General features: G+C 41.8%; 1 protein-coding gene across 4 annotated transcripts in view; it reads left to right on the plus strand.

Moving 5' to 3' along the window:
• Positions 1 to 850: 850 nt before the first annotated feature.
• VPS26C (VPS26 endosomal protein sorting factor C) overlaps positions 851 to 21,886 on the plus strand; it is a 71,925-nt gene continuing 50,889 nt past the window's right edge. For 3 of the 4 annotated variants that reach the window (XM_037831594.1, XM_037831598.1, XM_037831600.1), the window contains exon 1: positions 852 to 982. In XM_037831594.1, the coding sequence (XP_037687522.1) occupies positions 926 to 982 (57 nt within the window). In that variant the 5' untranslated portion in view covers positions 852 to 925. Of the gene's footprint in view, positions 983 to 21,886 lie in introns of all 4 variants that reach the window. The other variant, XM_037831596.1, reaches the window with a different exon arrangement.

The following is a 21,886-nucleotide window of genomic DNA, read 5'->3' on the forward strand; positions in this document are numbered from 1 at the left end:
CCCAGGGCCCTACCTTTTCAGGCTGGGGCGACCACGCATGAATATTTATCACCCCGGTCCCGGGACGCGCGTCTGGGGAATACCCACAAGCCCTTGCGGCTCCCAGGCGTCGGGCTGGGGGTGACCCAGCGCCGCCACCAGAGCCGAGCGAGGTCGCCCCCAGCTCCGCGAGACCTTGGACCCTGGCCTGGCGGGCAGGCGGGAGGGTGGGGGAGCCTCCGGGCCACCCGCCAATCAGAGCCTGGCAGAGTGGAAGCGCGGGGGCCGCGCCCCACAGGGGCACGGAAGCGCTCCGCGGTAAGGGCAGCGAGTGGCGCTGTGCTGGCGACCATGCTGGCGACCAAAAAAAGGGGGCGCGGGCTCCTCAAAACCCCGGGGAGAAACTAGGGGAGGACTAGAAACGAGGAAAGCAGGGACACCTGGGAAAGGCGCGCATCCAGGGGAGCGCTCCCCTCGCGCCCGCTCACGTCTTGGACACAACGCCCTCCGTTATAACCTCCGCAAGGCCAATCCAATAGCGCACACCCTTCTCGAACCGCAAAGCCTGACGGGAGCCTCGACACCGCCCCACTACCGCGGTGCTCGCTGGGAGAGCCGAGAAATTGCCGGTGCCTCATAAACCGGGGAGAATTGGGATATTTCCCGCGTAACATGCTCCCAACCAAGGAGAGTGGGGCTAGTCTGGCCCCGCCCCTCACGCCCGGCATGGGGCGGGGTAGAGTGACAGCCCGACTGTCCGCGCCAAGGCCCGCCCCTGCGCCGGAAGAGAGAAGGCGTGCGGCGCACGTCCCTCGGGGCGAGGGAGTCGATCTGGCTTAGTGCGCGAGGTCACGTGGCCAACTGTCGGCGGACAGGGAAAAGGGCGGGGCCGGAGGGGCGGGGCGGTTCGCGGACAGGAAGTGGCCCTTGCTGCGGAGAATCCGAAATGGGGACCTTCCTGGATATCAAAATTAAAAGAGCGAACAAAGTTTATCATGCCGGGGTAAGTGAGGGTCTGCGTGCTTGCAGGGCCCGTGGTCTTTAACTTTCTGCACACTTCTGGGTGTCCCTGCGCGAGCTGGGGCGCGCCTCCAGGTGCATCCCCGCCAGGTGCATCCCAGCTAGTTGCATTGCTGCCAGGTGCGGGACGGCCAGGTGCTTTTGCGCGCGCGGCCGGCTACCCTGCAGGGATTGCGGGGCTGGCGCCAGGGCCGCAACTATTATCGTCTGGCCCGTCGATCCTCCTGCTCGGCTTTGTGCCCCCAGCCGTGAGCTGTCTCAGTGAGCCCAGGTTGCCAGAGGAGCCCTCACTGCCAAGGTCTAATGAAGGAAAGGCAAGTGTAACCTTAAAAGCAGAAGTACGCCTCGGTGACCGCACGCTTCAGCTCGTGGGCAGCTCTGATACCATTATTCTTTGAATAACTTACAGAAAGGACGGCCTAAAACGCAAGTCTAAAAAAATAAATGAAACCTCAACTGTCACTAACAAGTTTCGTGCCATTGGCCAAGTCCCTCAGCCTCCTCAGGACTCAGTTTCCTTATTTGCTAAATAAGGATATGCTGTGTGTTACTTCACCCTACGCAGAGTCGATCACCTTGGGAATTTTAAATATGATTGCCAAGGCCCCCCCCCTCAGACATGCTAATGATTCTCATGTGCAGCCAGGGTTGAAATCACAGCTAGCTCTAACGCTCTCGAAGCAAACTGATAGCAGTCTTTGGTTCTCTATGAATAGGACAGAATACCAGGCAAGGTCTTGAATGGGTGCTAAAACCTTAGGGTGAAAGATGTTGAGGAAGCAGGATATTCCACAGACTCAGGTGGGCATCCATAGATTATTTATTACAAAGGATAAAGGTACATTTGTCATGGAAGAATTTGGCAGTCAACACCTCACCCAGGACCAACAGTGGACACCACCTTACCATTGCCACTATTGAGACAGACTGACTTTCCAGACAGACTGACGTTTGCCAGCTGCAGAGACGAGCACATTTCACCTTTGTAGGATTCCTGCCAAAATGTTTCACCTGAATCAGTTCATAAAGAAACAATCAGGAATATTCAAATTAAGGGACATTGTGAAACAGTTGGCCTGGACTCTTCCAAAACGTGTCATGAAGGAAAAAAAAGGCAGGGTAATTTTTCCAGATTAGGAGAAACTAAAGGGACATGACAATCAAATGCAATGCATAATCTTTCATAAAATAAATTTGAATATGGACTATGAGATAGTAGTTTTATCTAGATGTTGGATTTCTTGAATGTCATATTTGTGTTTTGGTTATGTAGGAGAACGATCTACATGGTGCAGGATTTAGGAGTAAAAGATAAAAATACCTGCAGCTAAACCTCAGATGATCCAGCAAAAAAAAGGTGTGTGTGTGTGTGTGTGTGTTTGTGTAGGAGAAAGCAAGCAAGCGAATGTGGCAAAATGTTAAGAATTGGTGAGTCGAGGTGAATGTTATATGGGTCCACTTTGTGTTTTTTTAAATACAGTAACAGCTTTATTGAAATATAATTTGCATACCATAAAATTCACACATTTTAAGTGTTATTTCAGTGTTTATAGTATATTCATGGCATTTTGCTACCATCACATAGACATTTTCAAAAAGATACCCATACCCGTTAGCAGTCACCCCCCATTCTCCACCTCCCTCCCTCTGACAACCGCTGATCTAGTCTGGATATTCCACAGAAATGGAATCATACAATATGTGGCCCTTTGTGTCTGGCTTCTTTGACTTAGCATGATGTTTTCAAGGTTCACCCCTGTTATATCATGTACGAGTTCCCCATTCCTTTTTATGGCTGAATCCTATTCCACTCTATGGGTGTACCACATTTTGTTTATTCTTTCATCAGTTGATGGGTGTTTGAGTCATTTCCATTCTTTGGCTATTATGAAAAATGCTGCTATGCACATTAGTATATGAACAAGTTTTTGTGTGAACATAGTCTTTCACTTTCTTTGGCATATACCTAGGAGGGGAATTGCTGGGTCATGTGGTAACTCTATGTTCAACTTTTTGGAAACGGCCAAACTTTTTCAAAGCAGTTGCACCATTTTACATTCCCACCAACAATTGTATGAAGGTTCCCATTTCTTCCACTACTTTGTATTCTTTTAACGTTTCTGCAGGTTGCACATTTTTCAAAATAAAAATTGAGGGTACGGGTAGGTCACAGAAGACTATATACATTTAGCCATAATATTTACTTTTCATTGAAAAAAATTAGCATATTCCATTCAGAGATATTAATCCAGCTGAGATGTTTTTCTCTTTTTTTTATATTCTATTTTTTTTATTATGAAGCTGAGTAGATTAGACATAGTTCATGTAATTATTGGGAAGAGTTCTTGGTTAAATTAGAGAACAAACAAGTAAGTACCTAACCCAGTACGTTGTATATAATGGTCAATAAATATTTATTCAATCATTCTCAAATGTATTCATTTACATCTAATATCTTGTAATCACAGATTTTAATTTGTGCTCCATATATTTTTAGAAACTTGATCCTTACCACATTAATGAAGATCTATTAGAAGGTCTCCATCTTTACAGAAATGATAAATTCCAGTAATAATAACTATAAATTCCTATTAAATGAATATTTATTTTATCAGTAATTTATATTTTGAAATCAGAGTATTGCTTGAAAATAACTTTGGCCTCAGGAGGTAATAAAATATAAAACAAATACAGCAGGTCATTTCACAATCAGATATTTTTAAAAGAGGTAATGGTTTTATATGAAATAATATTCAGCCCTTTAATTTCGTGACCACATGGACTTGGAGCAGCATAATGTCATGGAAGGAGAACTCAGAGAGAGAGGGTCTAGTCCTGAACTTGTTGATGACTGGGTATACTGAGTCTCTAACATTTTTGATTTAAAACTCTTCATTTTTAAATGAAGGCATTGGATCAACTGACCTCTTATATTCTTTCTAGCCATCACTTTTTTGAGTACTTTCCAGGCTGTACTCAAAATAGGTCACAAAATATGAAGAAATTTCAGAAATTGTATGCCCTATATTTTGTTCTCACAGTAGTAAAGCAATAACCACAGCCATGACAATTGAGCTACAGTCTTATTAGTCTTAACCTGCAGGGCAGTTTTTATAGTGTAAAAAAATGATCTGTTAGTTTAGGGGATAGATTGCTTAAATAGAACATTTGTCTTCATTTCATAGTTTTATATTTCTAATAAGCAGGGAACATCTAGGAATAATTATTGCTTATTAGTATTATAATATTATTATTGCTTATTATTATAATTATTTCCCTCTCTGGGAAACATAAAAGTCTATGTTGAGTTGCTGTTTACCAACAGAATCAGTCCTATCATCCTGTTTCAGAGCAGAAAACTCCTTACAGTCTGGCAAACCTCCCTCCCACCCCGAACGCCCCACACATTATGCTCCAATATTCCTCAACACACAACTTGGGCTCTAACACCCCCAACCAACCCACAAAACACAACTTTGCAACTTTGCACAAAGTGCTCAGTTTACTTGAAATACCCTACCCTGCATTTCTGCTCCTTTTCCTGGAGAACTCCTGGAGATTATCATTGATAATATCAACAATCTTAGAAATAATCATTCTTTCTGACTCGATTCACATTTCACCTCCTCAGTGAAACCTACATGGTCTCCCTCAGTCAAAGGTCACTGCTTTGTTTTCTGTGTCCCGATGCTCCCATCACACATCTTTCTTCTCTCTCTGATTCTCCATCGTAAGGGTCTGTCTCTCCTTATGGGTGTGCAGAGAACTCCTGATGGCTGAAACTGGGTCTTAGAAACTTTGTCCTTTCAACATTAATAAGGATCTACTTAGAAAGTCTCAATTTTTACAGAAAAGAAATATCAAAGAATATTAAAATCATAAGGCATATAGGCATATAATTATATTTGCTGAGCGACTGAATGAATAAATGAACTAACCTTTAAAAAAAAAAGAACAATGATATCAAAGAAAAAAAAAACTGAGGTAATGCAAAATAACTTTAGAGGATAGTATAATTAATTTATCAGTAAAATATCCCCATGGCAGGGAAGGCTGCATAAAGAAAATGATAACATGACCACAGGCTTTAAGGAGAGGTAAGATCTCCACAGGAAGTGAGATAGGAAAGAGGACTAAAAAGAGAGGCCAGACAACATGGATTTATTTTCTTTCTAATTTTCTCTGGTTTTAAATATGGCGCAAGAAATGAAAAGTACATTCAGAACAGATGCAAGATGTGGAATCAAAGGTTAACCCAGCTGCATGTCTTACCCAGCCAGGTCCACTCACCGTGGGTGGCCGAGTTGAAGGTGGCGACAGCCATGCCCACCCAGAGCCCAGATCGGGAACAGAATCTGCACTTGGTCTAAGGCATTGCTTCTTCCTTCCTTCCTTCCTCCCTCCCTCCCTCCCTCCCTCTCTTTCTTTCTTTCTTTCTTTTTTTTTTGAGAAAAGAGTTTTACTGTGAGGTCAGCCAGGAAGGAGTCAGGATACAGGACTCAATCTGTCCCCCCAGTCTGAGAACTAAGGGAAGTTTTATGGGAATGGGAGGGAGGATGTGGGGAGAGAAGAGGGAAGGTTCAACTTGGCATAGTGCAATCAATTAATTGTAGAGTTGTCCATATGTAGTAAAGTAGATTTTAGTCTGGATCTTCCCTAATGAAGGACTTCTTGCATTTGATCTGCTTCTGATAATTCCTTTTCCTCATAACCTTGGTACCAAGGGGGGCAACCTTTGTTCCTGGTGTCCCAGAGTTCACCCAGATATCACCGTCTTCCAAAATATGCAAAGCCTCAAGCAATAATGTTCCTCAAAACCCTTCTTCCTGAAGACAGTCTGAAGGTGATCCTGGACTCCTTTGTCAGATGGCAAGTCATAAGCATCTGCTGGTTTCTGTTTTCTTCTGGGTTTCATTACTTCCAGATTCTGGCTTCAGTTTCTTCCTCTCTGTCTCTTTGGCTGTTTCTCTCAGCTTCTATGTTCAGGCATTGTTTCTTAATCTTTAGTCACTTTTTTTATACTTAAATGTATTTCAAAGGACACTCCATATCGTGATTGTAAATAAAAAACTTGTATAGCTTTTAATAGATGGTTTCTATTTTTAAAAAAAGGCATAAAAGTAAAAGAGAAAAGTTATTAAACCAATAAATGTGATGAATTTACAAAAATGTGTAAACACTTGTGCCCGAGATGCGTGTGTTAGATTCTATGATCTGTGATTCATATGGGCCGAGTAGGCCCACAGTGTCACACTGCTTCCTAAGCTTGGAGTTCAGGACCCTTGCTGGCTGCTGGTTCAATGAGGTTTTGTTGTCTGCGGACACCTGTTTCAGGTGTAGTTTACCTCATGGTTATAGGAGGGGTGGCCTTTCTTTCCCACCCCACACCCCATCCCTAGCTGCAGATAGGAGCCAATGATATAATGAGTTACCCATTTTCCATTTTCTCTGTACATTTCCACAGCTTTGGTGAAGATTCAGCTACTAAAGATTTGACTCATCCATGGACATGGCAGAGCACGGTGTCTATAATTCTCATGGTGTACTTAATGGGGCTGCCCCCTACTTGAGCCTGATCCTAAGCAGTGATGTCGTGGGCTTGAGCTAATAAATGGTTTTCATTCAAGTAAACCATGCCTGTCCATGTAACCACACAAAGCAATGCAGAGGTACTTGGGAAAATACTGGTGTGGGGTTTTAACAGCCACGAAGCATCACTCCCATTTTACTCATGAGGAACCTGAGGCCAAGAGGGTGTTTCGGTTTGCTAAAGCTACTAAAATGCAATATACCAGAAATGGGTTGACTTATAGCAATGGGGATTTATTAAGTTGCAAGTTGCAATTCTAAGGGTCTGAAAATTTCCAAATTAAGGCATCAACAAGAGGATACCTTTTCTGAAGAAAGGCCACTGACATCCAAGTTCCTCTCAGCTAGCAAGGCACCTGGTGACATCTGCTGGTCCTTCACTCCCGGGTTTAGTCACTTCAGTTTCTGATTTCAGTGGCTTTCTCTCTGAGCTTCTGTGTATCCTCTCTTAGCATCTCCAGGGCATTTCTCTCTCTGAGCTCTCTCCAAATGTTTCTGCCTTTTGTTCTCTCATAAAGGACTCCAGTAAAGAATGTCCCTTGAATGGGGTGGGTCACATCTCAATTGAACAACCAGATCAAATGGTGCCACCCACAATAGGTCTGCCCCTACGGTAATGGATTAAAAGAGCACAGCCTTTTTTGGGGCACATAGCCCCAAACCAGCACAAGGGGCTGAGGAGTTTGCCTTGGATCATCCCAATAACAGAGCCTGGATCCCAACTCAGGCCGGCTGGATTTCAGAGCTTGTCTGTCCAACACTGTATTATACTGCCTCCCAAGAGTGACCATTTTTATGCCAAATGGAGGAATTTGCAATACAGAAATGGTTGCTGTTCGTTTCCTAGCAGTACTATGAATAGTATTGTAATATTTCAGTTTAAAAAATGATGTAACTTTAGGTCTGAACATTTGCTGATCCTGTTAACTTTGCATTTTGAGATCTCAGTTGTGGAAGCTTTGATTCTGTGGACACCAGAGAACCTGACTCATACTGAGGGAAAAATGCTCATTTGACAAAACGATGTTTCATTTTGTTTCAAATCTCAGTTGAATCATTTTTTTTTAAATATAAAAGTAATGTGTGCCATGTTAAAAGTCAAGTGAAAAGTTAAAATCCTTCTTCCCCTTTCCTACCCCTTCCTGTCCCTGGAGGTATTCGTGATGGTGTGTGTCCTATTCCAGACGTTTTCTGTGGATAATAGGTACATATGTGCGTGCACACACACACAGCTTGCTCTTTCTGCTTGCCAGTGCACCTGTGCTCTTTACATACCACTGCATCCTCATCAATTCATTATTTTTTAGATTGTTATTTAATAAAAATAAATTCGTTCAATCAATGTCTGTGGATCTCTAGAGGCTTCCAGATCAGTAGAAAGAGGGATAGATATGTAAGGAAGACAAAAGACAATAAAGGGCTCGGGGTCTCTGTGATGTAAGGGAGGAGCACAAAGTGGGGTAGAGGCATTTCGGGGACCAGGGGAGAAGTGGGGGCATTTCTGGAGCTTCTTTGAGTTGGGGATTATTGACCCTCCTTCTGAAGCTAAGTGTTGGGCCAGGGCTTCCTCTCCTCCCCGCATTTGTTTAGGTCAGAAGGAACAGACAAGGTGAGCAGGAGACATTTGAGAAACAATCCTAGTCCAATAAGGGATTTCCTTTGCTCTCCCCACCATGCTTTTACAGTCACTCACCCTCATCTGACAGTAATTTCTTTTTAGCAACTTGTCTTTATCATCTTTCCAAAATATTTATTTTATTTTCTTTGGGCTGCTTCTCTCTCTCCATCTCTCTGCCTTGAACTTCGTAAGTTGGCTGTTCAGCTCGTTAAATTTTAGCCTCCTTTTAAAACTGCAGACGTTTCCTACCACGCCCTACTTTAGTGGATCCCATAAATTATTTGTTTTCAATAGCTTAGTAAATTACTATAAAGCAAATACCCTTGTAACCCCACCCATATCCTGCTGAACAGGAGGAGGGGGCCAGAAGAGAGAGTGAGATGGAGAGAGTGGGAGTGGGGTAGGGGCAGAGTTTAGAAAAAGTGGAATCACCCTGCCGAGATGCTGGCAGAAGATACTGTCAAAAGGACCCTGTAGAGGCTTCATGGTTTAGTAATCTCATCCTCAGTGGGGATTTGGGGAGATCCAGAAATAATATTCCACTGCCATGCCCCCAGATTGTATCCTACAAGATTTGAGCTGTTGTATTTTCATTATTGTACGACTTAAATATCTTCTCATTTCCATGATGATTTTTTCTTTGACACGAGTTATTTAGAAGTATTTTAATTTGTTATAGCAACAACCCCATCACTCATTTATAGGCTTACAATAATTCCTAATTTTAATATTTAAATTTTGGAAAATTCCTTACAAGAAGAGTAACTTTAATAAGAAAATGATGTTATGATGGAACAGAGGAATGTTACCTGATCAAGTGGCAGGAAAAGACAATAACATGGGAAAGTTTTCTGTAACTGTAGTTTCCTGTAATAGATTATAGACACATTTTGTAGATACCTCTAGCATTGCATTGATTACCTGCTGTTGTAGTGACTTTGTTCTTCGAGTCTGCCTAACTGAAATGTTTTTAATTTGTTTATACTTGTATTTCTGGGCCCCTCAGTCCCTGCCACTTAGTGGATACTCAAAACTGTTTATCAAATGATAGTTGAAGCCTTAAAACATTTAAATAAAATTCACAAGACTAATAGTTTTATGAATGCATTGATCAGAAGGGGCAAACTGTGGCCTTGCAGGTATATGTGGGGTTTTGCTTTTAAATATAAATAATAGTCTAAGTAAAATGTCTAGACAGATGTTTGTGAGGTTTATTTTTATTTTGATGTAACCCCAAAGCTATGCATTGAATTTCCCATTACCAGTATTTGCTTTAGGACAGCCATTCTTAGGAGAATGGTTCAAATAAGTCTGAGAGTAGACAGTTCAGAACTACTATAAATATGATTATTTTTCTCTGTAATTCAGGAATAGAAAATAACCTGACTTGGAATTATCCAGACTTCAGTTCCCCAGAGTAGACACCCTCAGAACTTGTCACCATGGCACCTTCTCCCCAAAGTCCTTCCCATTGAGTCCAATAACTTGACTTCTGTTTCCAAAGACCCATGTGTGGTGTGAAGCAACTCAGGAATGTGGTCCAAATTCCCAACCCATCCCCCTCCCTGCCCAGAGAGTGTCTTAATCCCCACAAAGTACTAGAGGAGGTGGCATTGCCCCCATTTCCAATGGGGAGACTGAGGCTCCCAGGATTTGATGGCATGCCAAGAGCACTGGTGGAGCAACTATTTGAATTTGATCTTTTTTTAAAATTTTATATTACAAACATTCTAGACCCACCAAAGTGGACTTGAGTCTTCTTATTCCCAAGTACGGGACTCTGTACCTTCTTAAGTCTCATCGCCAGGCATACTCAAGGATTGTTTGTAAGGGTTAAGTGAGGGAATGAAGTTGAGGCGTTTATGACAGGTGCTGACCCATAGTGAGTGCTCTGTGGTCGGTGGTGGTATTGTGACACTTTCCACTGCCCCAGGATGCCTGTCCACACTCAGCACTGAACTTTGCCAACAGGTGGTACAAATCGCATGATCAGCTCTTGTCAGATGCTTTATGGATAGTGTGATGCCTCTTCCCTGTAGCCTGGAAGGAGGGAGGACCAGTGACCAAGGAGGGCAGATAGAGGTTGCACCGTTTTCCATACTGAAGATGGCTTTAATGGAGTGTGGTTTCATATTGTTATATACTTGGTATATAGCTTGGTGCAGAAGATGTGTTCTTTTTTTTTATTATTATTGAGATTGTTCACATACCATACAATTATCCAAAGATCCAAAGATCCAAAGTGTACAGTCAGTTGCCCATGGTACCATCATACAGCTGTGCATCCATAACCAAAATTAATTTTTTTTTCAATTTTTAGAACATTTTCATTAGTACAGAAAAGAAATAAAGACAAAAAAAGGAAACTCCAATCCTCTCATACCCCTAACCACCACCCCCTCCATTATTGATTCATAGTTTTGGTATAATACATTTGTTACTGTCGATGAAAGGATGTTAAAATACTATTAACTGTAGTATATAGTTTGCAGTTGGTGTATATTGTTTTTCCTATATGCCCCTCTATTATTAACTTCTAATTATAGTCTCATACATTTGTTCTAGTTCATGAGAGGGATATCTAATATTTGTACAGTTAATCAGGACATTGTCCACCACAAGATTCACTGTTTTATACGTTCCCATCTTTTAATCTCCAACTTTCCTTCTGTGACATACGTGACTTTCAGCTTACACTTTCCACCACCTTCACACACCATTGGGCACTGTTGGTTATTCTCACAATGTGCTACCATCACCTCTGTTGACCCTGGTTGAACATTCTGCTCATAATAAGTAACCGCTCCCCATTCTTTAGCCTCATTCTATATCCTGGTAACTTGTGTTTCATGTCTATTAGTTTATATATTATAATTAGTTCATATCAGTGAGACCCTGCGATATTTGTCCTTATGTGTCTTATTTCACTCAATATAGTGCCCTCAAGGTTTCTTCATCAACCCATTGTTTTTTAAGACGGTTTTGTTCACACACCATACATTCCATCCTAAGTAAAGAATCTTTGGTTCCCTGTATAGTCACGTATTTATGTATTCAGCACCATTGTCACTATCTATATAAGGACATCTCCATTTCTTCCACAAAGAAGGAGGAAGAGTCGAAGGTAGACAAGAGAAAAAGAAAAAAGAAAGAGAAAGAGAAAAAAACATGGCAGCTAGAAAGCAACAAAAGGAAAGATAGCATTAAACTAAAGTAGAATAAAGAGTCAGACATCACCAATGCCAGGAGTCCCATTCCCTTCCCCTGTGTCCACCCCCGCATATGCATTTAGCTTTGGTATATTGCCTTTGTTACATTAAAGGAAGCATAATACAATGTTTCTGTTAATTATAGTCTCTAGTTTGCACTGATTGTGTTTTACCCCCAATCCCACCCTCTTTAACACCTTGCAATGTTGACAATATGTAAGAATGTATTTGTACCTTTTATTACAATAGCTGAGCACCCTAGGTTTCACTGAGTTATACAGTCCCGGTCTTTATCTTTCATCTTTCCTTCTGGTGTTCCGCATGCTCCTAACCTTCCTCTTTGAACCATGCTCACAGTCATCTTTGTTCAATGTACTTACATTGCTGTGCTACTATCTCCCAAAATTGTGTTCCAAACCTCTTACTCCTGTCTTTTCCTTTCTGTCTGCAGTGCTTCCTTTAGTATTTCCTGTAGAGCAGGTATCTTGTTCACAAACTCTCTCATTGTCTGTTTGTCAGAATATTTTAAGCTCTCCTTCATATTTGAAGGACAGTTTTGCCGGATATAGGATTCTTGGTTGGTTTTTCCTCTTCAGAGAACTGTCTTTTCATATCTTTTGCCCATTTTATAATTGGGCTGTCTGTACTATTGTCACTGAGTTGTAGGATTTCTTTATATATGCAAGATATCAGTCTTTTGTCAGATACATGGTTTCCAAAAATTTTTTCCCATTGAGTTGGCTGCCTTGTAACCTTTTTGACAAATTCCTTTGAGGTACAGAAACTATTCTAAGCTTGAGGAGTTCCCATTTATCTATTTTTTCTTTTGTTGCTTGTGCTTTGGGTGTAAAGTCTAGGAAGTGGTCGCCTAATACAAGGTCTTGAAGATGTTTTCCTACATTATCTTCTAGGAGTTTTATGGTACTTTCTTTTATATTGAGATCTTTGGTCCATTTTGAGTTAATTTTTGTGTAGGGTGTGAGGTAGGGGTCCTCTTTCATCTTTTGGATATGGATTTCCAACTCTCCCAGCCCCATTTGTTGAAAGGACCATTATGACCCAGTTCAGTGACTTTGGGGGCCTTATCAAAGATCAGTCGGCCATAGATCTTGGGGGTCTATCTCCGAATTCTCAATCCAATTCCATTGATCTATATGTCTGTCTTTGTGCCAGTACCATGCTGTTTTGACACCTGTGGCTTTATAATAAGCTTCAGAGTCAGGGAGTGTAATCCTCCCACTTCGTTTTTCTTTTTTAGAGTGTGTTTAGCAATTTGAGGCATCTTCCCTTTCCAAATGAATTTGATAACTAGCTTTTCCAAGTCTGCAAAGTAGGTTGTTGGAATTTTGATTGGGATTGCATTGAATCTGTAGATGAGTTTGGGTAGAATTGACATCTTAATGACATTTAGCCTTCCTATCCATGAACATGGAGTATTTTTCCGTCTTTTAAGGCCCCCTTCTATTTCTTTTAGTAGAGTTATGTAGTTTTCTTTGTATAGGTCTTTTACATCTTTGGTTAAGTTTATTCCTAAGTACTTGATTTTTTTAGTTGCTATTGAAAATGGTATCTTTTTCTTGAGTGTCTCTTCACTTTGTTCCTTTGTAGCATATAGAAACGTTACTGACTTACGTGCATTAATCTTGTATCCTGCTACTTTGCTAAATTTGTTTATTACCTCTAGTAGCTGTATTGTCGATTTCTCTGGGTTTTCCAGATATAAGATCATATCATCTGCAAACAATGACAGTTTTACTTCTTCTTTTCCAATTTAGATGCCTTTTATTTCTTTGTCTTGTCGGATTGCCCTGGCTAGCACTTCCAGCACAATGTTGAATAACAGTGGTGACAGCGGGCATCCTTGTCTTGTTCCTGATCTTAGAGGGAAGGCTTTCAGTCTCTCACCATTGAGTACTATGCTGGCTGTGGGTTTTTCATATATGCTCTTTATCATATTGAGGAAGTTTCCTTCAATTCCTACCTTTTGAAGTGTTTTTATCAAAAAGGGATGTTGGATTTTGTCAAATGCTTTTTCAGCATCTATTGAGATGATCATTTGATTCTTCCCTTTTGAATTGTTAATATGTTGTAATACATTGATTGATTTTCTTATGTTGAACCATCCTTGCATGCCTGGAATGAACCCCACTTGGTCATGGTGTATGATTTTTTTAATGTGTCTTTGGATTCGATTTGCAAGTATTTTGTTGAGGATTTTTGCATCTATATTCATTAGGGAGATTGGCCGGTAGTTTTCCTTTTTTTGTAGCATCTTTGCCTGCTTTTGGTATTAGATTGATGTTAGCTTCATAAAATGAGTTAGGTAGTGTTCCATTTTCTTTGATGTTTTGAAAGAGTTTAAGTAAGATTGGTGTCAGTTCTTTCTGGAAAGTTTGGTAGAATTCCCCTGTGAAGCCATCTGGCCCTGGGCATTTATTTGTGGGAAGATTTTTGATGACTGATTGGATCTCTGTGCTTGTGATGGGTTGGTTGAGGTCTTCTATTTCTTCTCTGGTCAGTCTAGGTTGTTCATATGTTTCCAGGAAATTGTCCATTTCCTCTACATTATCCAGTTTGTTGCCATACAGTTGTTCATAGTATCCTCTTATAATTTTTTTAATTTCTTCGGGATCTGCAGTTATGTCACCCTTTTCATTCATTATTTTGTTTATATGGGTCTTCTCTCTTTTTGATTTTGTTAGTCTAGCTAGGGGCTTGTCAATCTTGTTGATCTTCTCAAAGAACCAACTTTTGGTGATATTTATCCTATTGTTTTTTTGTTCTCTATGTCATTTATTTCTGCTTTAATCCTTGTTATTTCTTTTCTTCTATTTGGTTTAGGATTGGTTTGCTGTTCATTTTCTAGCTTCTTTAGTTGGTCCATTAGTTCTTTGATTTTGGCTCTTTCTTCCTTTTTAATATATGCGTTTAGTGCTATAAATTTCCCCCTCAGTACTGCTTTCGCTGCATCCCATAGATTTTGGTATGTTGTGTTCTCATTTTCATTAGTCTCTATATATTTAGTGATTTCTCTTGGTATTTCTTCTTTAACCCACTGATTCTTTAGGAGTGTGTTGTTTAACCTCCAGGTATTTGTGAATTTTCTAGGTCTCTGATGGTTATTGACTTCTAATTGTATTCCATTGTGGTCAGAGAATGTGCTTTGAATAATTTCAATCTTTTTAAATTTATTGAGGCTTGTTTTATGTCCCAGCATATGATCTATTCTGGAGAAAGTTCCGTGAGCACTAGAAAAGTATGTGTATCCTGGTGATTTGGGATGTAATGTCCTGTATATGTCTGTTAAATCTAATTCATTTATCAGATTGTTTAGGTTTTCAATTTCCTTATTGGTCTTCTGTCTGGTTGATCTATCTATAGGAGAGAGTGATGTGTTGAAGTCTCCCACAATTATTGTGGAAACATCAATTGCTTCCTTTAGTTTTGCCAGTGTTTGTCTCATGTATTTTGTGGCACCTTGATTGGGTGCATAAACATTTATGATTGTTATTTCTTCTTGTTGAATTGCCCCTTTTATTAGTATGTAGTGGCCTTCTTTGTCTCTCAAAACATCCCTGCATTTAAAGTCTATTTTATCTCAGATTAATATTGCTACACCTGCTTTCTTTTGGCTGTAGCTTGTGTGAAATATTTTTTTCCATCCTTTCACTTTCAATTTCTTTGTGTCCCTGTGTTTAAGATGAGTCTCTTGTGTGGAACATATTGATGGTTCATTTTTTTTTATCCATTCTGCAAATCTGTATCTTTTAATTGGGGAGTTTAATCTATTTACATTCAACTTTATAACCGTGAAGGCATTTCTTGAATCAGCCATCTTATCCTTTGGTTTATGTTTGTCATATATATTTTTCCCCTCTCTTTATTAATATGCTTTAATGTACCCATACCGAATCTCTTTAGTACTGAACCTTTCTCCAAGTCTCTCTCTCCTTTCTTTGTTTCTCTGTCTGTAGGGCTCCCTTTAGTTTCTCCAGTAGGGCAGGTCTCTTGTTAGCAAATTCTCTCAGCATTTGTTTGTCTGTGAAAAATTTAAGCTCCCCCTCAAATTTGAAGGAGAGCTTTGCTGGACAAAGTATTCTTGGTTGGAAATTTTTCTCACTCAGAATTTTAAATATATCGTGCCACTGCCTTCTCGCCTCCATGGTGGCTGCTGAGTAGTCACTACTTAGTCTTATGCTGTTTCCTTTGTATGTGGTGAATTGCTTTTCTCTTGCTGCTTTCAGAACTTGCTCCTTCTCTTCCGTGTTTGACAGTGTGATCAGAATATGTCTCGGAGTGGGTTTATTTGGATTTATTCTATTTGGAGTTCACTGGGCATTTATGATTTGTGTATTTATGGTGTTTATAAGATTTGGGAAGTTTTCCCCAACAATTTCTTTGAATACTCTTCCTAGACCTTTACCCTTTTATTCCCCTTCTGCATCACCAATGAGTCTTATATTCGGACGTTTTATATTATCTATCATATCCCTGAGGTCCATTTCGATTTTTTTTTATTTTTTTTCCCCATTCTTTCTTTTGTGCTGTCATTTCCCATTCTGTCATCTTCCAGGTCACTGATTCGTTGTTCAGCTTCCTCTAGTCTTGTACTATGAGTATCCAGAATCTTTTAAATTTAGTCAACAGTTTCTTTAATTTCCATAAGATCATCTATTTTTTTACTTAGTCTTGCAATGTCTTCTTTATGCTCCTCTAGGATCTTCTTGATATCCTTTGTATCCCGTGCCATGGTCTCATTGTTCATCCTTAGTTCTTTGATTAGTTGCTCTAGGTACTGTGTGTTTTCTGATCTTTTGATTTGGGTGCTTGGGCTTGGGTTATCCATATCGTCTGGTATTTTCATATGCTTTATAATTTTCTGTTGTTTTTGGCCTCTTGGCATTTGCTTAACTTGATAGGGTTCTTTTAGGATTTGTAGACCAATTGAAGTCCTTATCTCTAATTTATCAGATCTACAGCTTCGTGGAGTATACTTTCTCTAACTAACCAGCAGGTGGCATCCACAAGCCACCTGTTCTCCACAAGCCAATTCTCCCCTGCTTTGCCTTTCTGGTGAGTAGGGGAGTGAGTCTTGTGGGGTTCAATTGGTGTACCAAGCTTGCGTGTGTAGTTGGTGTTGCCCACCCTGTATATGGGGCATGTGTCTGGGCGGTCAGGGAAGGGGGGTGACTCTTAACAATCAAATCTCCCTTGTGTTCCTGGAGTTTTAAAGCTGCTGCAATAGTCTAATCCTTCAGTTCAGTCCTGCCACAGTTTGTCTCTGCCACTGACCCACAAGTCCTTGGTATTGGCGTATGGCTCCTGAGACTTGCTAGCGGGTCCCTCTTCCAGGCCGTGCACCCCCTGGTCCTCTGTTTAGGGATGACCGTGCTATGTCACAGGTGAGTGCTGTCCCCCCAGGGTGGTTCTGGGCTGCTGGGCTGTGTAGGGAGGCTCCTGGTCTGCTGAAATGATGGCTGAATGGGGCTTTGTTAATTCACACTGCTCCATCTTCCCAACTCTGGTACAGCCAGCTGAAGGTGCAGGGAAGGCTAATGTCCACACCCATTTTTGTGGTGTGTGCATGTTATTTGAAGCATTTCCGTCACACTGGGTTGTCTGGGGCAGCTCTGGGCTATGGGGCTGGCAACGAGCAGGAGTGTTTCCTGTCCACCAGGATGATGGCTGTGAGTAGACACCCCCCTTTTCTTGGGAAGTTGTGGTGTTTAGTGAATTTTCTCAGCCACTGGATTATTGCCTTTTGTCTCAGAGCTCTCTTAGTTCTGCTCTTGTCTTGACCTGCCCAAATTTCAAGTCTTTGAGGCTTTCTGTATTGGGCTTCTTAGAGTAATTGTTTTAGAAACAGAAAAAAAAAAGGTGAAAAAAAAAAAACAAAGCCCTCCTCGCAGATCTAATGGGTTATTGAAATGCTAAGAGACAAAGCAATTAGGGCCATTAATGAAAGGTCCACAGGGCAGAGAGATAAGTTTTTCTTCGGGATTTGCATATGAGCCTCAGGGGCTGAGCTCTGCCCTTCCCTTTTCTATGTTCACCAGAACTCCAAAAATCCTCCGCTTTTATTTTGGAGTTTTTCTTGCTGTTTTTTGCTATGCCTATCTCCTCTCTGCTGGGCTGGCTGCTCTCAGATTCTCTGGTGTCTGGTTTCAGTCTATCTGTGGTTGGAGTTTGGATCAGTAGAATGAGTTTCCGATAAGAGCTGCCACTGCAGTTCTCCCTTCTCCTTCCCAGCGCTGATGGCCCCTCCTCCCATGGGACTGAGTCTGGCAGGGAGGGGTGCGGGTCCCCTGGCCGCAAAAACTTACAGATTTCGCTGATCTCAGCAGTTAGACGTGTTCATGAGTGTTGTATGAAGTATGCCCAAAGTCAAATTGCTCTGTGGTGTCCAGTCCATGCAGTTCCTGGCTTTCTACCTACTTCCCTGGAGGAGTAACAGAGCGGCTCCACGAGCTCCATCTGAAGAACCGTGACTTGTCTGACTCGCAGCGACAGCGACGGCGGCTGCTTGGCTTTCTCCCATGTAGCAGCACCACCGGCCCCCCTTCTTCCTAGCAGAGCAGGTCCCGACGAGCCATCTTCCCTCTCCGCTCACTGACTGACAACCCAGCCCGGCGAGCCGCCACAGCCGCCAGCCACTCTTGACAGGCGCCTCTTGGTTGGTTTTTTCTCTTTAAGTATCTTAAATATATCACCCCACTTCCTTCTTGCCTCCATGGTTTCTATTGAGAAATCCACACATAGTCTTATCAAGCTTCCTTTGTATGTGATGGATTGCTTTTCTCTTGCTGCTTTCAGGATTCTCTCTTTGTCTTTGACGTTTGATAATCTGATTATTAAGTGTCTTGGTGTAGGCCTATTCCGATCTATTCTGTTTGGAGTATGCTGTGCTTCTTGAATCTGTAATTTTATGTCTTTCATAAGAGATGGGAAATTTTCGTTGATTATTTCCTCTATTATTGCTTCTGCCCCTTTTCCCTTCTCTTCTCCTTCTGGGACACCAATGACATGTACATTCCTGTGTTTTGTTTTGTCCGTAAGTTCCCGGAGATGTTGCTCATATTTTTCCATTCTTTTCTCTATCTGTTCTTTTGTGTGTAGGCTTTCAGGTGCCTTGTTCTCCAGTTCCTGAGTGTTTTCTTCTGCCTCTTGAGATCTGCTGTTGCATGTCTTCATTGTGTCTTTCATCTCTTGTGTTGTGACTTTCATTTCCATAGATTCTGCCAGTTGTTTTTTTGAACTTTCAATTTCTACCTTATATACACCCAGTGTTTTCATTATATGCTTCATTTCTTTTGTCATATCTTCCCTAAACTTTTTTGAACTGATTTAACATTAGTTGTTTCAATTCCTGTATCTCAGTTGAAGTATAAGTTTGTTCCTTTGACTTGGCCATAGCTTTGTTTTTCTTAGCGTAGGTTGTAGTTTTCTGTTGTCTAGGCATCTGATTTCCTTGGTTACCCCAGTCAGGTTTTCCCAGAACAGAATGGGCTCAGGTCTTGGAGGGAGGCAATAGTATCCGGTTTCCCTGAGGGTGTCTTAGAAGATTGGTGCACCCCGTGAGGCCTCAAATCACTGTGCTTTTCTGCACAGCAGGTGGCACCTGTCAGCCTGTAACTCCAGACTGGTGTAAGGAGGTGTGGCCAGTGGCTGTTTTCCCCCAGGCTCTGGGGTCTGGTTCTGAATGGAAGGCGGGTAGTAGAACTTGACACCACCTTCTACCTCTTAGGGAAAATACACCCCCTAGGGAGAGGTCATTTACATTTGAATAGTCTCTTTGCCTGTGCTATCTCCACCCTTGTCTGGGTCAGAGTGCTGGGAACTGAAAATGGCTGAGGCTTTCTCCATTGAGCTGAAAAAGGGACAGAAAGCCCTCTTCAGGGCCAGTCCACAGCCACCCTACTGCTCTCCAAGGTTAGCCATCACCCAAAGCCTCTGTCTGCTTGTCGGGGATTTGTATCTTGTATTGAGAAGTCCACACTTGTTAATTAAAACCCCAGTTAGAGCTCAGCTGAGCTATATTCACTTGCTCAGAGATAGCTGCTCTCTAGCACTGTGAGGCTTTGCAGCTCAGGCCATGGGGGGGGGGGGGCTCCTGGCTTGGATCCGCAGTTTTTACTTACAGATTTTATGCTGCGATCTTGGGTATTCCTCCCAATTCAGGTTGGGCATGATGAGTGGACAGTCATGTTTGTCCCCCTGCAGTTATTCCAGATTATTTACTAGTTGTTCCTGGTTGTTTATTAGTTGTTCCAGGGGGATTAACTAGGTTCCACTCCTCTCTCTGCTACCATCTTCTTCCGTCAGAAGATGTGTTCTTGATCAAAAGTTTCATTCAGATGTATTGTAAATTATATCATGTCTTCAGTGCATGGAGGGAGCTTATTGGTTAAAAGAACCCTGCAGTAAATCTTTTTATAATGTAACTAGTTCATTTGTTTTATAAATTCAGAATGGTGTACATTCTTAAATCCTGGCACATGTACTCATTAAAATGGCACTGTTAACTATCATGGTTGTGAAAAACATAAATTAAGGGATTTACTACCAAGAGTACAGTTTTACAATGATAAGGAATTTATGCACTGTGGGCTCATTATTTTTACCACAAAGACTTCTATATTTGTATTTTGTCTTATTTGGCTTGCTTATAATTGCTTCTTAAAAAAAAATTCAAGAGAAACTCTATACATAACAGTTTATTATCATGAAGAAACAGTGTAAATCTAGAATGGTATGGGGGAAAAAAGCCTAAATTTCTAATATTCTTGATACATGAGTTGATGAATTATTGTGAATCCTCTTGCAAGTGTGTCAGGTATAAAATGGAGATCTCAGAGCCAGGAGGGGTCTCAGGGTAATTTTGTGGGAGGCATGAACTTTTAGGAAACATGGTCATCTGAAATTTAAGTGGCTCTCTTTTCTCACTAATAACCTAATGCTTCTGAAAAGGCTTGTCTCCTAAATCATCATCTAAACCTTCTAGAATGCACAAGAGAGATACTCTAAATTATCTGAGCCTGTTGAAAACTGGGATGCCATAAAATTGTCCACATAGTTCTCCATTTGGTGTTTTTTGCAGCAAATTTTGGGCTGACCTCAGTGTTAGTAAAGCTGGCTGACTACTGTAGGATGCATCCATTTCAAAACCCTGCAGCAGCTGGACAAGTCCCAGCATGACCCCGCAGGCTTCCGCCCAGTTCGAGTCCTCCCTCTGCTTTCTTCCTAACGCTGCATCCCCAATCTCGACCACACGGCCCTGCTTTGTCCTGGATTCTGCCTTCTTTGGCCAGCGATGCCTTCTCTCTGGCTGCAGACCCACAGCCGACGCCTGCTGCCTGATTCCTGTGGCAGTGGTCCTCCAGTGGCCAAGTGTGGGACAGGACAGCCCAGGTAGGTCTTGGGGAGACACAGCTCTCTCTCCCTCCTCTGTTATTCCCACTCTTTGAGTCCTGCCCCATGGCTGCCCCATCCTGAGTCAGCAGAACTGGGCTGGTGTACCCACTGCCAACCTTCAGCCCTCCCTCACTCATCTTACAGAACACCCCAGCTCTAATGCTGGGTTGAGCCAGATCTGTATTATGGTTGGTGTTGAAAGTGTTAAAAGTCGCTTGCAGTAATAAATATTAAAATAGTTTGTTTTCTAAACAGTTAAAAGCAGAGCTGCTCTATTTGAAATGAGAATGTCCATTTTCCCATTGCCCTTGCTGACTCTTCCTCAAATCCCAAAGTGGCTGCAGAGGCATGTGCACAGGCTGAGGGCTCAGTGGCTCACAATTTGAAAACTGTTCATAGGATGTAATTATAAGCCAAAGAGATTGAATTTTTTTTCATACCAACCTATTTTATTTTGTCTTCTGCCAAGAATAGAGACTCTGTTAACTTTTAGATATATTGCAGGGCTATAGTGCCTGCAGTGAGGCTTAAAATATTTTCATTTGTTTATCGGAAGATTGTTTCAACCCATCTCAGCCCCAAAACCGAAGAACATGCCAGGCATGGAGTTAGACATGAGTTTAATGGACTTATGGACAGAAGAAAGTTCTTCCCAGCAGCAGCCAGCTGGAAAGATGGAAGTTAGTGCTCCGCAAAGAATGAGGGGTGCCAAGGGGTGGTTTATAAGGGTCAGGACAAAGACATTCCATAGGGTATGAGAACAGAGTTTCGGCAGGGTCTTGTGACACGGGTGTGGAGATTGGCTATCAACAGTGATCCGGGGAGGGGAGTTTTAATGCTTTGTTTATGACACTGTCCGTACATTCCCCTTCCCTCCCCTGCCCGGGGAGGTCTGATGACCTTGAACGACTGTCCCAAGTCACGTAGGCGGCTACGTGTGAAAATTCCCTTTCACTATGGAGGGAGGGGGCCTTGGCCCTGGGTCCTTACAAGGATTTAAACCAAAAATGGTCCCCTACTCTGCACAGATTGTAGACCCAGCAGTTTACCAGCCACCCTT

Source organism: Choloepus didactylus, chromosome 1 (genome assembly GCF_015220235.1).
Source record: "Choloepus didactylus isolate mChoDid1 chromosome 1, mChoDid1.pri, whole genome shotgun sequence".
Lineage (NCBI taxonomy): Eukaryota > Metazoa > Chordata > Mammalia > Pilosa > Megalonychidae > Choloepus > Choloepus didactylus.